Genomic DNA, 18,827 nt, shown 5'->3' with positions numbered 1-18,827 from the left:
TACGAACGTACCCACTCACAATTTTAAATCCCTCTGACCAGTATCATGAATTTTTTAAATAATACAAACATGTATAGAATAATGATCATAAAGTTATATTTTACTTTATTAATATGAAATTCACTGGTTTAAGTACAACAAATTAATGTAAAGTTTGTTGATGCTTGTCTGAAATAAGTTTATGGATTTTTTGCTCTTTTCTACGAAGGACATTCGCACTCAACATTATTTATTGATAACAATTATGTCGTGTTTGGTTTCAGATTTGAATAAAAGAAAAAATAAAAACACCCAATGAGTGAGAAAAAGCAATTAAGCAATTTGCATTTCTTTCGTAATACTACACATTAAAGAACGTGAAAAACTTCAAACTTTATTGCATTAGATTTCCTCAAAAATAATTACATATGAGAGTCCGTAGATGTTAAAGGTTTGAAGATCACTGATATAAAGTATTTGTTAATATTTAATTATCTTGATTATTACCTTCAACTCGGAGTAGACGAGCTGTTTGTACAGTACCAATTAGGCCTGAAGTTTTTTGCCTTTTATATTTTATTGTAAACCTTGATGTTTCTTCATTTCTTTTTTCTTTCTTTCTGAACTCTTAAAAAAATCTTTTATATGAACAATACAATGCCGCACAAAAAACAACATTTTTGATTACATTTCTTCAATTAAGCCTATGAAAAAATTCAATATGCTTTAGTGAAATAAATTATTATTACGCAATTACAACAATGTAATTAATTTTTGACTGCAATTTGAAAAATTGTGGACCTATAAATTCCCACTGTCGTCAGTCTGTCCATCTGTCTTTTCTTAATCTAGAGAATGGAATTAGATAGATAAACGACACGATTCTATTGTTAAAGGAAAAGTATGATGTACAGGGGCAAGCCACTACTAATTTGAGGTGAAGAGCATATTTTTAATTTATTCAATTTAAAATATATGATTAAAAATTGCAGTTCGCCATTGTAACGATGTCACAATAAATAATTGCTCGTTAAATTATAGGATAACGATAGATCTTTAAAAAATTCATTTTGTTGAAAATAAAAAATATATATAAATCACGTTCAATTTCAGATAAACCGATTTTTTAATTTACTAAGAAATCTAAATAATTTATTTCTTGAAATTTTAATAAACAAAAAGTAAATACCGGTAAAACTATTGCTTTAAGAGTAATAGCCTATATTTCAATAGATTTTCTATATACTAATTGCTAATTATACATAATTAACTTCACCTTTTATGTATTAGTTGTTCACAAACATCAGAAAACGAAAAATAAATACCACGATTATTCCCACCCCCTCGTAAATCAAAACTATATTTTTGAGCTACGTTGAGTTACAGTAATTTCAAGAAAACTGATTGACGACAAATACCGCGCACAGCCCAATGTAGTGTAAACGGCTACTAGCCATAAACAATAATAATAATTAATCATCGAAGACAAGTCTGTCCAAAAGGGACCACCATTTATTTTGTATTCCAGACTTTACACATACACATCTATGGCGACAGGCCTTCCTTTTTAGGCTTCATGCCGCCAGAGGTAAAAAAAGGCCGTTTAAAAACACAAACATCCAATTAAAAGGAATCGGTGATACACAGACGTCTTACTTTTTATCCGTCTGGCCAATGGGGTGGTTCTGCTTTATATCTACTAAAACAAGCGCTAGAATATGTAGATTTTTTTGAAGCTGCCTCCACAATTATTTATTATTATAAATTACTGATTATTCTTCTTCCTGTCAGCAAATTACTGGAACAGCTAAATTGTTAGCTTGTTGTTGATTTGAACAAGATGCGTAAAGTAAGTTAAGTATTCTCAGAAAATTTTATTATTATTTGTTAATTAACCTACATCTATAAAAATTTGCTGCTCTCAAAAAGATGTCACTCAGATACAATGAACCTCTTGCACCCCCGGGTTGTGGCGGCCTTGTGCCTATATTTGATGTAGTCTATATTCTCAGTCCGAAATTTGTCGTCGGTTCTAAGCTGGGAATTCCATACAAAGACTTAGTTATTGCCATAAAGGTTTGAATTCAAAGTCAATTGGAACATTGGATTTTGATGGGCAGTTCTAATTCATACTTTTTCATTCTGATTGAACTTTTAGAAATCAGACAAATTCTTATTGGGATAAATTGTGTCTGCTTTATAATTCGTGTACATTAGTGACTCACGAAATATTCATTCATTGTTAGCTTGAGATATCGATTAATTGCATGTACTATAATATATTTAATAAACAAACTAAAAAGTAATGCATGAAAGCTCTACACACGAGGGTGGTTTTGTGTTTAACTCTCTTCATTTGGTAATTCAAACAAAAATGTTATTATACTAAAAAGTATGGCCGAGGTCGCCAACCTTTGACCTCACGGACCATTACACTCACAATTTTAAATCCCTCTGACCAGTATCATGAATTTTTTAAATAATACAAACATGTATAGAATAATGATCATAAAGTTATATTTTACTTTATTAATATGAAATTCACTGGTTTAAGTACAACAAATTAATGTAAAGTTTGTTGATGCTTGTCTGAAATAAGTTTATAGATTTTTTGCTCTTTTCTACGAAGGACATTCGCACTCAACATTATTTATTGATAACAATTATGTCGTGTTTGGTTTCAGATTTGAATAAAAGAAAAAATAAAAACACCCAATGAGTGAGAAAAAGCAATTAAGCAATTTGCATTTCTTTCGTAATAATTCTCATAATCTTAGTTGATCAATGTCCAAATTTCTCCATAACCACCAAAATTTTCTCGGTGATCGCTGGTCTACTGCATATAACATTTTGTACCCGTTCAGTTCCTCATTATACTACTATATTGTATCGTATCCTTTTATAAAATTAACAGACTACGTTATGAAAAATAATTTTTAAAACTATCCTTTTGAAAATCCTGCACAGCAGTCTGTGATGCATGGTTCTTAATTCGCATTCATTTTTATTTAGATCGTTTGTTTCACCATTATTATTTTAATATTTCCTTTTTAAAATATTTCTTCCTCTCAGCTTTAACTTTAATCAAGTCTCCGCCATCTGTAAAATTATCAATATCCTTAATATATTAAGTTCTATATAATATACAATTTCGATTTAAGTGTTATCTATATCATTATCACCATTATTTCTTTCTTGTGCCTCTTAAGACGACCTTTCAGCTGTCATTTTGGTCCATTAATGACAGTGTATAGAACCACGATTCTCACCTGACCAACAGGCTGGTTGCATGGCGTTTGTGTTTTCTTCACGTGTCTAACACTTAAAATAGAGGCCAGTTCCCTCAAATCCTTTTGGAAGGCACCCCGCTAGTGTTGGTTTGCTTTAATGATAAGGCAATACATCTATTTTCTCGAAACCAACCCATACACACACAGTATGTTATGTAGGTCTACAGGTCGCTTTTAGTTCTCCCCATTCATCTATGAATCAATCCACCTTTTTATTGATATTAGATATATTTCTATTTAAACTTTCATCTTATAATTATCTATTAACTAAATGTCAGTTCACAGCTAATTTGAAAATTACAATGAAAATTTATATTGATTGAAATAAAATTGAAAATTAAATATAAGTTAATTTACTAAATTTGTAATAGTATATTTAAGCTTATCATCACAGTTAATTTAATTTTAAATTAATCATTTTAAAATTTGCTAGTTAACTTTTAAATATAAATTAAATAGGTTGTAAGTAAACTATTTACAAATTGTTTCATCAGTCAAACATTCAAGATACTTTAAACATTCTATAATGAAATCATCTTGACTCCTCAAGATCATTTCAATTTTAAATTTAGGATAATCAATATACCGTATTTGATTCAATTTTCAAATATAATAAAATAATTTCAAAATTTTAAAAATATTTATTGCAAAATATTGAAATAGAAAAATACATTCAATATGAAACTATCTTCCCAACAACTGTTGCTTATTATTTTGGAGGAGAGGTGCTTCGTGATCCAAATTTTGCCATATCACCATTCAGAGGCCATTTGAGGAATCGATCAGATTTCATATATTTCTTTATGGTGGGCAAATCCTATTTGAAAAGTCAAAATTACATAAAATTTGAAAAATAATTTAGTAAAATTTTAAGTTAAGTATAATAATATATAAAAACTATTTTAATTAACTTGCAGTTGAATTTATTGAAAATTTTCAACAGCAACTTTGCAATGATGAAAGTTTTATTATGAATTTTAAAAAAAATGCTTCTGGATTACTGTTAATTTTACAAAATGAAATTACATGTATTAAAGCAAATCCATATATATGTTACAGCTAAAGCTCCCGAATCAGATATAAGATGGATAGTGTTGGCATTAGCTAGTTAATCCTGAATCTTTTGGTTGAAGCAAGTAACAAATCTATTAATTTTTAAACTTCATATAGATAAAATGCACTTTATCCAAGTCACAAGTGAATAAAACTAACTTCATTCAAAAAAATGGATAGAAAAAGCAAGAACCAAATGTAAAATTTGGGCTTTATCCATCCCATTTTAGATAAAACAGAGAAAATTTCATTTCATTTTAGCCATATAATCAGATCTTTTCAATTCATGTTGGATGGATAAAGCAGAAGTTTTTTAAAAAATCAACTAGAATTTATTTTATTATTAATATTAGTCTATTGTAACTATAATCTATTAATAGGATTTATTATACTGATTTAATTTGCAGATGAAATTAGAGAGACTCATTCATTTGAACCAACAGACTGATTCAATGAACTTTTATTTGCATCTGTAGGGTGCAAATAAAACTTCATTTCATTTCAAGTAAGTGACTGATTATGGGCTATGGACCCTTAGAAATCCCGTTGGCATCATGAGTAATAGTATAGTTGTATCTAAATTAAATACAGTATGTCTAAGCAATAAATTGGAAGGAGGTCCGGATAACTTAACTGGCAATGCATCCACATGGTAAACAGTAGTCCAGAGTGGGATCAAATCCCATTCTGGACTGATTCTTTTCTTCCAAAATTTCTAAATCATTTAATAAATATTAATTTAATTATGAATTATTAAATTTAATAATAGATAGTACCTAACATCTACTTCTAGTGCCAAATTATTCAGTATTTAATAATTATTAGTAGCAGTAATGTAGTCTGATTCAATCCAGTGATTGTTTGGCTTTAATATAATTGTCATGCTTTCGTATGTTTATATATTGTACAGTACATTATATGCTGTATATGTGAATGACAAAGCTAATGGAAACTGTATATACTATAAGCACAAAAACAGGCAAAGTATAATACATCATATGTTCATTAGCACTTCACTTGACTTCATGATTTGTTAAAAAACTCTTCCATCTTGGTGTGTTTTCATGCCACTTTTCTGCCCATTGCTAATATCAATTAGTTGTACTCAATGTCATGTACTGTACATACAGCCTGTTCTGTATGCTGAAACTTACCAGGAAGGTCTTTATGACTTGAAAAGAGTCAATGGCCTTGAAACATTTTGGCACTCCACTTGGACGCCTCATATAACTGAGTAAATTGTCTCTGCTCCGCCTAATGGCACTACAGAATTCAAAGAGATTGTATTTTAATCATACACCTGGTTTGTCACCCAGTAAATCACTGAGGTGTCTGGTCTTATAAGAACAAACCCAAGTTAAATGTTCGAGCTCTGGCAATACTATCCAATGGGGACCCATCCTTCTGCGCTGCCAGGTCCAACTCTCTTATACCCGTTTCGCACCGAGCATTTCAATCTAGATTGTGACCAAGATCGGTGACTATGCCTTGGTGCAACCTCTCTCGACCATTTCAATCTCGAATGAAACAAGGTTCAATCGCGATTGACTCAAGAGAGTTCTTGAAACCGGATCCAGTCATAAGAGATCCCACAATCCAACATGCGCGAGAAAATACAAGATGGCCATGGAATACGTGTTGTGCTATCGACAAAGAAATAAAAAAGATACTGTATTTGGAGAGACGATGACATATGTCTATTATTAGATATATGGCAAGAAAAAGTACTGTATTTATTTCTAACCAAAACCTCCATTTTGTTTGTTGATGTTCGTGACTTATCGCGTAGTTATGTCAGTTTTATCGTCACATGTAATAGCTGGGTTCTTCTCAATGGACTGCCTGTGCGAACAGCATGACATTCGACTGGCAACAGTCACAATCCAGATTGTAAGTAAATTGAGATCGAAGTGAGTCGTGGATTGTGTGCGAACGTAGTATTACATTGACATACAGTTGTGGTGCAGCCTGTACTGCACTTAAGAGTTCTCTACCAAAGAGTGGCCAGCTCTTATAAACAGTCAGCACAGTCACCTCAAATCAGGGGGCTTTTCCCAGTGCATCCACTGAGTTTATAGATTGAAGAGACCTATTACTTTTCTCGTCAATTCCTTTAGTTTCAATAAGTTTCCTTTACTTGCTGCTAGTGTTTTAAGTACTTGTTCAGAAGGCTTAGACCAGTCAATCTGGTCAGCCCCTCGGCAGAAGTCCTCTGTTAGACAGTCAAGTACATAGTGCCTTGTGTCACTGCGAGAGCACTCACAGGAGCAGCAACCATCTCCTTGTCCAAACTTGGTCTTGAAGAGGAGAAACCTCCCATGTTTGTTATATGATGCAAATACTGATCAATCACAACTCATTGGAGTTTGGCCAACTTCAAGCACGAAGGCATAGATTGATCTACCTACCATACTTTGAGTACAGCTCTTTCCAGTATGTCATAGATCTTTGCAGTAGAGTACCTTTTATGTAAGAAGCCGAAGGTTCAACCGTCATCGTTACAAATGGATCCCTGGCCGCCTCCTTGACCAGTTGGTTGATGTGCCTGTTGCCTGGGATCCTGATGTGGCCTCAGATCTACCTCAGTACCCTACCTCTGATCTCCTGTACCAGTTTGTCCTTATGGTACCCATCGCTCAAGGCTTGAAGCGATAACTGGCTGTCAGAGTAAACTGTCACCGGCTCTGGACCTGGATGTTGCAGGATCCACTGGGACACCCCTCCAGGGCCACCAGTTCTGTCTGGAATAAGGATGCTCTCTCATTCAGTGTGACCAACCAACCATACAGTTGTACTCCGTCAGAATAAATGCTGTATGCAGCACCTACTAGGCTACTGTCTTTAGAGCCATCAGTGTATATTTCAACATCACTGTTGGTTCACCGACATCCCAAGCTAGTCCTATCCTATATGAAGTCAGTTCACCCAGTCAACAAATTTAGATGTCAGACACACTGAGCATCCATTTGATAACTGGGTACATCTGATTGCAGTGCTTCGCCTCTAAACCTTTCACTGTTGTCCTGTAGAAGATTGTCTCTTGGCTGACAACCAGAGGCAACTTGGACTAGAAGTAGCTTCCCACCACTAGTCAATGCACTATAGGAGGGAGCTGACTCACAATTGCAACATTAGCAATGTGAACCATAACAATTATACATATATTTTGCTCTGTGTGCAATTTTTGTTCATTATCCAGAAACACCCAAATATTAATTAAACATGATGTTTACATTATGTTATGAAGAACATGGCAATGCTAATGCACATTGAATTTATATTATTTACTGTCATGCTGGACCCTCAAGTAATAAGTACACAGGAAGTGCTTTATATGTATGCATTGAATTCATGTATTTGTAACCATTAAGTCTGTTTTAAAATATTTGGAACATGTAAAATAATTTAATGTTCAAAAACATTCTATTCCAAGCATTCCGATTTTGGAATATGATTGTTCTCTAATGTTAACAATAAATACTATGGATAATATCTATTATAGTAAAGAAAACAAAATTTCATGATTTAATCATGTACTCCAAACTGATTACAGTGTGCAGATAAAGAAAACAAACAAAAACAGTGGAGCTCATAATGCAATTGAAAGATCACCTCCCCCCAGTACATCACGGTGTTGGACTTTAAGTCTCTCTACCCCCTCTATCAAATTTCCTCCTTCCTTTTGTGTGCTCAGGGGCATCCTATTTCATATTGTCAAAGACGACTCATTACACCGCCTCGTGAGGAAAATGGCCCACTTAATTTGTTATAATTCAGTTTTCTAGTTCAATGGCGTCATCTACACTCAAAGAAAAGGGGTTCCCATGGCAACCATGTATCAGTGGACCTTTGTGAAATGATAGTACGACAGTTGGAGAACAAGGTCCTTCCTCAGTTCCTCCCCAACATTCTGTTATATAGGAGGTATACTGATGACATTATTTTTTGGAAGACAGTTCCGGATTTTGTCAATATTATCAACAATAATCTCTATGGGTTAATCCTGGAAGTAGAACAAGATAGCCCCTCGGAGGTGCACTTCTTGGACGTAACTATTAGAGTGGAGGGGTCCGGTATCTACACCTCAGTATACTGTAAACCGGATTCTATGTCATTGCACATACCGGTAGGGGTCATGTGATCTATTTTCTTACAAAGTTGTAGCGTACAAGGCCTTAATGAAAAGAACCTTTACACATTTTTCCAATCCCGAGGCTCTCACTGCCAAATTAGCATTTATAGAGTGCATAGCCATTACACACAATTATCGGCAATGTCACACATTGGCCGATAGAATGTTTTCAGCAAATGCACTCAGGACACAACCCCTTAGTTGACCTGCCGAGTGATAACCAATCCGATGATTTAGAACAGGTCCCTACTACCTTTAACTCGTATTTAAGATCCTTATGCACCAAAGATGTCAGGAAACGCCGGGTGTCTCTTGCATACAGGAAGATGCCTATTTTTGACATGTTACGTAATGTGAAGGACCCTCCCAACTTAACAGACTCCCTGGCATATATAGTGTCCCCGTAATAGACAACAAATATGATAGAGACCTGGTATACATAGGGTCAACTAAGCACTCCATGGGGATCAGATTACAAGAACATCTTGCCAATATACATCATGCAAGAACCACCATGGCCCTCTACATATGCAACAGATCTAGACATCGTAGCAGACTTTACCCGGGCCAGGTTAATCCTCACTTTGCCTCCACAGAACACATCAGATGGTTGGAGGCTGCACATTTTTAAATCCAATTTTACATCAACATAAATTATAAAGAGGAAATGATTTTGTCAATGGCCTGGCAAGAGTTGACTGACAACATGATTTAGCCGTTCGTTGAGTTCTCATAGGGAAACTCTTTACACCAGCATGACGTGGTTTTATTAACTTTTTTGAACTTATATTCAAGTGCTTGTTCAAATTTTATTCCAAAAGCTGTTACAAAGAACCATCAAACAATTGTTACAAAACCTGATGAACTTAGGAGTTTGTTTTTGTTTGTTTTCTTTATCTTCAAGTTACATTTAGTAAGTTAAGCACTTTGTAACAATAGGGTCACTAAATAATGCAAAGTTTACATATATAATATGTACAATATATACAAATATATAACATTTATATATTATACTATTTTAGATATTATATTTGTTGGATTAAACATCATTTAACAGAACTACATACATTTTTAAAAAATAGTAACCTATTAAAATTGTTATTGTAACTTAAAAATTAATATTAAGCTTACTTCAAATCTTGTAACAAATTCTTCTAAATTTGAAAATTCTTTCAAACAGTCTGGTGCAAACAATTTATGTTGAGCCAACATTTCGTAAATTATGAAGTCAGCATGAGAAAGCTTTTAATAACAGAAATATACAAAATTAATTTCATGTTAAAAATAAAAATATTTTCTAAATAATTTATATTTTAATATTAAGAACACTTTACAGATAAACTTAAACAAAATAATATGATTTAAATATTATTTTGCTTACAATTAATATAGGAGTGGTTAAAAATGTTTGATTTATAGTATCTGTTTTATTATAATAAAAAATAATTGGTTAAAATAATAATTATCAATTATTTTTGTGTTAAGTTTTACTAATTCTCAAGGAAAAAACAGCCTAACACTGTCAGGTGAAGGAAGATTTTCAGGTCTTAATTAATTTCTTTTATCAATTTCTCACATTGAATACTGTTGACAATATTGTCTATTGATACAAAAAAAAAAACTGCCAGCAAGTACTATTCATCTCAAACAGTTTCAATTTTCATACTATTCAGTGTTATTCTTTCACCAGCAATTCATGATCCAATCTAGAATGGATGCCTTGTCCTGTTCTGATTTTATCCCTGTATCTTTACACCTAATTCACATTTTTTTTTAAATTACAAGATCCCTTTTCTTTTGCTCCTCTTTCTCATTTGTTAATTTAGAACAATAATCGTCTTACTATTTCTCTTAATTGCCTGATGATCAAATAAAAGAAATATTGAAAAGCAGAAAAATAAAGTTAAATAACAAAACTAAAGAAAAAAAATTATATATATCTAAATATATAAAACTAGCTGTTACCTGCAAGCAAACATCGTTTATATTCAGTATTTCAACAACCATAGTAATTGTTATATAACACCTACCACTGAGAATGATGAGAATTGCTGAGAGTCAAACAAACTGTTTTAAAATTTGATCAATTTTCTGGAACGTTTACAATCGTTCTATAATCCAACCAATTCGCAATAACAAATTCAAATTTAAAACAGTTCAAACATTTGGTTAAAAAAAATTAATATATAAAAATATTTATAACAATGTCTGAAATGTTATCAATTTAATACACCTAAGTACTCAATGAAGACTAAATGTAGTTGAAAACAAAACAAAATTGCATCTAAAATAGTACAGTAGAAGCTGTTCTTCAAGGTAAGCCTTAATCCCCTCCCCCAATGGGGAATTTCGAAAAATTTCTTCTTATGTACATCATCAAAACGTGCACTAACTGTGGACCAAATTTCACTTCTTTAGGTTAGCGGTTTGCTCTGGGCAATGATGAATCAATCAATGTCAGTCAGTCAGGACAAGTAATTTTATATACAGTAGAGCATCGATTATCCGAATCAATTGGGGACTGGGGTTGTTTGGAAAATTGATATTTCAGATAACCGATTATGTATGAAAAAATATAATAACCTATCCCATGTTGAAATTTTTCTCCATTGCATGTTGCTTCGCGTTGAATTTTCGTCGATGTTAAGCCTAACGAAGACTATTGTATGGTTAAAAATTATTTTTTTTATTTTGTACAAACAAAATAAATATATTGAAAAATGTAAAAACAANTCGTTAAAAATTATTTTTTTATTTTGTACAAACAAAATAAATATATTGAAAAATATAAAAACAATAAAAGATTATACTTCAGAAGTTAATTTAGTAACAAAAACGTAAAATATTTGAGTAGCCCAAAAAATAGCCAAAGATTGCAACGCCACAGCACTTGCAAAAATTTAAATTTGCCCACTGGAATTCTTCGGGTAATTGGCTTTCGGATAATCAACGCTATACTGTATTTAGATTACTTTTCCTGATTGACTGACTCATCATCACCCAGAGCAAACTACTGAACCTAAAGAGGTGAAATTTGGTACACAGTGTGTGTTTTTATGACGTACCTTAAGAAATTTTTTGAAATTCCCCAGTGGGGATTAAGGCTTACCCTGAAAACAACTTCTACTGTACTATTTTAGATGCAATTTTTTTTTTATTTTCGTTTTCAACTACATTTAGTCTTCATTGAGTACTTAGGTGTATTGATAACATTTCAGACATTGTTATAAATATTTTTATATATATTAATTTTTTTTAACCAAATGTTTGAACCGTTTTAAATTTGAATTTGTTATTGCGAATTGGTTGGATTATAGAACGATTGTAAACGTTCCAGAAAATTGATCATATTTTAAAACAGTTTGTTTGACTCTCAGCAATTCTCATCATTCTCAGTGGTAGGTGTTATATAACAATTACTATGGTTGTTGAAATACTGAATATAAATGGTGTTTGCTTGCAAAATCCACATTAGCAAAGTTGCAGATAACAGCTAGTACATATACTATACATAGTAAGGCCCCACTTAATGCGGGGGATGCGTTCCTAGACAACAAAGCGCTAAGAAAAACAGCATTAAACAAGGTCATTTTAACAGAGTAAATAAGGATAGGGGTTCACACAACCAAAAATAAACAAATTTTACTTTAAGTTATTTTTATATTAAATTGTATAATAATATATGTTAAATAACACAAACATATGCACACAGAAATGTAAAGTTCATTTTTTTGTGACAAAGGTCCTGACTTTTCTGAAATTCTTGTTCTTTTGCAATAAAGTTGTGAAGTTTCATTTGTCGCTTTTTTCTTTCCTTAAGAAAATGTCGGTAGCAGAAGATCGCATCCAAAACACCTCATTTTGCTTTTGTACTCCTTTCAAAATCTGAATCATTCGCTACAATTTGATCAACGATTTCAGTTATTTTACCAACTGTAGAGAATTTTTTGGGGTTTTGTTTTCAGAATCTGTGTTTTCCAGTTCCACATGAATTCCATGTTCTGCCAGTTCTTGAAGGTTGTTGGTAAGGCTCTCACCAGAAACCGTCTGTAACTCCTCAATATCCTGCTCGTCTATATCTGCTAGTCCTGCTATATCAATTAGGTTGAGTTTGGTCAGCCTAACTATAAAGCAATAGGCTCTTCTCATTGAGAATTCTTGGACACCTTCAGCCATAACTTCTTCCACACTTTGTTCATGCATTTATCAGTTAATTCTTGCCAAGCAAAGTCACTATTTCCTATGGCATGCATGATGTTATATTTTTTCCAAAATTGCACCAAACAAAACATAGATTTTAAAGAAAGTACATCTTTTTTTTCCACCTTTTGCTGATTGGTTTATATTCGCAAATAATCATATTATATACAAATCAATGAAATGCCATGATAATTTAAAATCAGCATAAATTTTAAGCTTTTTTTAGGTTTTGAGCAGACCGTGTTATATCGAATCAATGTTAAGCAAGGCACATACTGTATATAAATATATATTACTTAAATTATATACACACAAAACAATACAGTACAAATTATGTTAGCATATCTCAAAATACAAACAAACCAAACCAAAATATTAATAATAAAATTATATACTTTTTATATATTTATTGATCAAGTACCATGTGATACAGTGGATCTTTAAATAATGTTATTAACTTATAAAATATTGCACGTTAACATTACTTGATTTTGCATATGTAAATTGATTAACTGATGAAAAATTTTCAGTTACCTACTATAAAAAAAAAAAAGGCTTATAAAAAAGATTATTGTTGCTTTTAAATTATAGTATTAAAAAGTAATAATAATAATATTTTTTACTAGTATAAATTTAAAAACTAATGCAATGCAAACATTGCATTAGTTTTTAAATTACATGGAGGTGTCTTCTGTACATAATTTGTGTGTAATATAATAAATATACAGTAGTAAGCCTTACATAATTTTCTTACTAGTTATTCATTCCAGTTGTAATTTTGGACTTTAAATATATACTGTATATTAAACACAATGTAAAGACTACATATATACAGTAATACCCTGACTTATGCAAACCCAGAGTTACGCGATTTTCAAATCTCGTCAATTTGTCTTTCGTTTGAGTGCCACACAACCCTTGATTACTCACTCCCCCCACACTATTGTTCAGCTTACATGTTCAAATGTGTCGCGCGGAATCCACACATAGCTACAATTTATTTTGTGTTACTTATTTCTGTGTTTGTTATATCTACGGAGACTCGAGAGACTCTACTATGTCATCCAAACGAAGTAGAACTAATTCTTCTGCATCAAACAAGAAAAGAAAAACTTTATCTTTGGAATGTAAAGTTAACATTGGGTATGTTCGTAAAGTCGAACGAGTTAAGCGAGAATGAAGTCATCGTTATTCCTATTTCGTTAGACTTTTCGAACGATTCGTTACTAACGCGTTTAACTCGTTTGACTTTACGAACGTACCCATTATTAAAGACTTCGATACAAAAATGAAAATTTGTGAATTGGCAAAGAAGTTTGATCTACCGGAATTGTCGGTCAGAACAATTATAAAAGGCAAAGAAAAAATTCTCGAAGCTGTGAAAAATGCTCAATCTTTAAATTCAAGCATCATTCGTAAACGTCACAGTATTATCATTGAGATGGAAACAATGTTAAAATTATGGCGTAATAATCAAGTAAATGTGAAAAATTGTAAAATAATATAGGCCTAATTTGTTATACATATGTATTATCTAAGATTTTATTAAACATATTTTTCTAAGTTATTGTTTTCTTTAGTCTCCGGCCCCAATTAAAAATTATTTGTATGTATTTATATGCGACATTATACCCCGACTTACACGAATTCGACTTAGGTGGTTGCTGCTCGGTCCCACCTATCGCGTAAGTTTGGGGCATTACTGTATTGTATATATGTAGTCTTTACCTATTGCTGTCTATAAAGTTTGATGAAAAATTAAAATTAGATAGTTTTGTATTTAAATTTAACTTCAGATATTGCATTAACATTTAAAGAAACAATATATATCAATATATTTGCATAAAACTTTTCACTTACATTATTGCCAGCAAACCATTTGTTTTTTCCAAGAAAATTAGAAAATAACTTCAATTTATCAGGTAAACTCGTCAGATAATCACACTTTAAAGTTTCCTACAAAATTATTATTTTTTAATTAAAATATTCCTATAAACTATTCAATAAAATATTTTATTTAATGAATAAAAACTGGTTCAATATTACATTTAAAAAAAACAACTAAACACCAAAAATATGTAAAATAATTTTAATATTTTCTTAAAATCTCAATGCATTTTTAAACAAACATAATAAATTATAAATATTTAACATTAATGGCTATTTCATTTATTTTAGACTTCATGAATAATTTTATTTCATATATAATATCCCATTCTACAAATATTTATTCATATATAATTATATAATCTAAAACCTAGTTTAAACCTATGAATTATTTTTCAGAATTCCAACAACAAAAGAACATTAAATGGAATCTTTAAAATATTGTATGCTTTTATGATATGTCTTTTTAAATTGAGAACATTTGAAAACACCTAAATATTTTCCATAAAAACAAAAATTTTATAGCAAAATTCATATTATCTAAATATAATGTCAATGTTGGAAATTATAAGTATACTTGCTACAATCAGTGTGAGAATCCAACCTTAACTCACTTTAATTTAACTTTAACGACCCAATTTTAATCGACAACTATGTCATACGTGCTCACCAATTGTTGTCCTCAGCTACCTGAGAAAATCTCCACTTGCATGTTCCCGATGATGAAACGATGCACTCCCGCGATCTTTTGCCCTTTAGGTCGAGCAAGAACAGACGAATATCAAAATTGATGGCTGAAATAGGCAGTCGTCACCCATTCTTCGAGAAGTGTCATCATCCTGGATTTTACCCCCCCATAATTAACAGTGTCAGTGCTGAATAGGATATCTCCCTTGGACATTGGATAATCTAGTGCCAAAACCTTGGATAACCTTTTCGACAAGAAACCATGGATAACCTTTCTCTACAAGAAGAGGCATGTGGACATTCGCTTCTCCGGGTATTTAGCAACACGTGAACCCCTATAAACTCTCTCTCTCTCTAAATACCACGAAATTAGATTAAGTTCACCCTAGTTTACTTATTTTAATCCCAATCGGAATACTCTCGCATTGTAATATAATGTTTTATATCTTTACAAATAAACGTTTTGTTGACCTGGTCTTTGCATGAGTCACTTCCGATGTGCTGTCTCTCACTCCATCTCGAATCCGTTCGCTCACATACGCGCGACCTACTTTTAAGTCGAACCACCGCAGCTTCCGTGTCAACCGAGACACGGTGGTGTCAGTCCTGACTAGGCGCTAATAGGTGCCAACCCTCCAGTCACAGAATGGATTTGAAAAAATAGACTGTGTCAAATAAAATAGAAAAAGTGTGTATTTTTACAACATTGTTTGATGTTGTAAAATTTTCCTACAAGGAAACAAAAAATTTTATAATATTAAGGCTTTATACTTACAAAATTTGGATTGTAACACAATTGAACAAATGCCATACGGAAATCAATCAATTGTTGCTCAGCCAAATCTATTCTTATTTTTTCTTCTTCAGTTGCTCCATCTAGAAATTTTATTGAAAAATAAAACATTATATCTCTGATTTAAAGAAAATCAGCATAATGAGAAGTAAATATGCATAAAATTTCAGTAAGTTAAGGAAGTTTGAATAAAATTAAAAACACAGCAAAAAGTAATTATGCAATTTGTATCAGTATCTTAGAAAAATTATACTATATATATATAGTGCAATTCCCAAACAGTGTGTGTGTATAAATATACACACACACACACACACTAATGTTTGGGATTATTATAAATGCAATATAAAAAAAAATTTAGTTCCATTTTGTAAGTTTCCCAAAAATGCAAATTTAATGGCTAAGGAGATAAAATCTAATATATCTCAAGCATATTTTAGCATCTGACTTAAATTCAAGTCACCAGAGTAGGAAGCAGCCAACTGATCTAAAAATTGTTATTAATTTTATTAAATTACTAGCAGATAAGCCTGGCATTGCTCAGGCAAAAAGTAACGATAGCGAAGATTAAGATTATTAAATTACGGCCAATCTTACCCATTTTCACAGAATGCAAGAATTAAATCCCCGTTTCCAGACTAAAAAATTTAGATGGGTCTAAAAATATGTTTGATTTTCCACAAAAACGCAAAAAACCGCATCTGCACCTGTAAATCTTGCATGTTGCTTTCTCTTAACACTTCTATTGTTAACACTTCCATTATTACTTAACACTTCCCTTGCTGAAGCCTTAATCCTGTCTCTCCCCCTCAGGATGAGAATTTCGAAAAATCCCTCCTTAGTGTACATTCCTTAGTGTACATTCTCGTGACGTACTGTGTACCAAATTTCAACTCCTAACCGTTTGGGCTCTGCACTGATTATCATCATCAACCCATCTCGATTATATATAGATACATTAGTTTTATATAATAATATTTTTGAAGTTTTTCAATTTTTCTTTAAACTTAACCTTTATCAATTTGAATTTACTTTAACATTTGTTTTTCTCTAAGCTGCAACTTAAATTTTTGCTTACTATTCTGAAGATTATTTTTTCAAATTTATATACTCCAGAGAAGTGCAAATAAAAATTATCTAGAACGTAGCAATAAAAGATTGATCAGCTACAATTTCATACTGTTACAGAGAAATAAGATTAGCAAAGTCTACACAGCAGATACTTTTAACATATTTAGGATTGTTTTTAAAATTTTATTCTATTTCAGTATACTTGATTATAATGAACATAACTAAAATAAAAAAAAGCTATAAAATATTAATTTATGAGGTATTTGTAGAGTACAGTACACTATTTACCTATATGTTTTCTTAAGTATTATTTTAAATATGAATAAACAAATTATCATATGATCTGTTTCTTTTCAATAGTAATTATATTTATTATATCTCTCCTTCTCAGCAATATTAATTATAATATTACAAACACACCTGAATTCTATTTGAATAAACAGAAAAAACTCGGCAAACGTTTTCATTTTGGAACAAATCGTTCCAAAATGGAACCATTTGTTCAAATTTTTATTTTGATTTGAATTTTTGAAATGTGTTAACAACTTTTTGTATATTACATAAATAAACAAAATAAAATAAGTAAAATATGTCACTAAATGTGCTACATATTAGCAAAAATTAAATAACAAATTTTACATGCGTCTAAAATATAACAACTTCTTATAACCTCCAGTTCCTATTTTATGGATTATTGAAACCCATACATTTTTCTATTTTGTATTTCCATGCTGTTTATAATGTATTTGCATCCTTTGCATTTAAACAACAGTTCCTCATTTTACTTTTGTATATCTCTATTTTTTCCATTTCCATCGCAATGGACAGTGAGTGCACCGTTCTTATGATCTTCGCTTCATCCCATTTCACTATCGCTCCATCCAACTGTGCCATGCTTGCCAATATCGTGCTACTGAGTTCTTTATTAACACTGTATTTGTGCTCTTTTACACACACTGCAAGGTTTCTTCTGGTCGCCACTACATGTTCTTTATCGACTCCTATTTGTTGGTTTTCATATGGGATAGTGTACACCCCCCGTTTGCTCTTCCATTCTTATTTTGTCCTTATTGTTCCTTAATAATCTATATATGTTGGGTGCTCGTTTGTAAATTATCTTTGTGTTTTTGTATTTTCCTATTTATGTAATATACAAAAAGTTGTTACCACATTTCAAAAATTCAAATCAAAATAAAAATTCGAGCGAATGGTTCCATTTTGGAACGACAAATGAAAACCTGAGGATGGCCTATCCAAATAGGCTGAAAACATTTGAATAAAGAGAAAAAACTCAGCAAATATAATTTAGTATTGTAATAATATTTAATAATACAATGAATTTTTTATGAAAATAAGATTTTCTACGTACTTAAATTTTAATTATTCATCAGTTTTAAAATGACTAAGTAATTGTAAATATACAAGGATAAAATCAACCTAACAATTTGGAAATTGAGTCACTTATTAAATTCAGAAAAAGATAAGCAATTATTAAATACAGTCGACCCCCCTATAAGATATAGATACGTTCCAATTTATGAGGAATCCGATTTCTTACAAGTCGTTCCAATCACAGCCCGACACGTGTCGAGTTTACGGACTACGGCTGATTGAAAGGTTTTCTTCCATAAAATTAATCGATTCTACACTAATCCGACTCAACATTTCCAAAATACGTATATTTTTTCGTAGTTTTATAGGAATCGTAATTATAGGGACCGTAATTATAGGGGGG

At 31.5% G+C, this 18,827-nt stretch overlaps 1 protein-coding gene and 1 long non-coding RNA gene across 2 annotated transcripts in view; one reads left to right on the top strand and one right to left on the bottom strand.

The window, feature by feature from the left end:
* Positions 1-18,827, top strand: part of LOC111627963 — a 59,218-nt gene that overhangs the window by 11,084 nt on the left and 29,307 nt on the right. The window lies entirely within an intron of this gene.
* The window catches only part of LOC111627962 (glutathione S-transferase Mu 1-like), a 24,047-nt gene continuing 9,110 nt past the window's right edge, over positions 3,891-18,827 (bottom strand). The window contains exons 4-7 of the mRNA XM_023371665.1: positions 16,004-16,104; positions 14,515-14,610; positions 9,586-9,696; positions 3,891-4,086 (exon numbers count right to left, since the gene is read on the bottom strand). Coding sequence (XP_023227433.1) covers positions 3,979-4,086; positions 9,586-9,696; positions 14,515-14,610; positions 16,004-16,104 — 416 coding nt within the window. The 3' untranslated portion in view covers positions 3,891-3,978. The remainder of the gene's footprint in view (positions 4,087-9,585; positions 9,697-14,514; positions 14,611-16,003; positions 16,105-18,827) is intronic.

This window comes from Centruroides sculpturatus, unplaced genomic scaffold, assembly GCF_000671375.1.
Source record: "Centruroides sculpturatus isolate CEXI.00-Female unplaced genomic scaffold, Cexi_2.0 scaffold442, whole genome shotgun sequence".
Lineage (NCBI taxonomy): Eukaryota > Metazoa > Arthropoda > Arachnida > Scorpiones > Buthidae > Centruroides > Centruroides sculpturatus.
The sequence above is the reverse complement of the archived record's forward strand: the minus strand, read 5'-3'. Positions and strand labels throughout refer to the sequence as shown.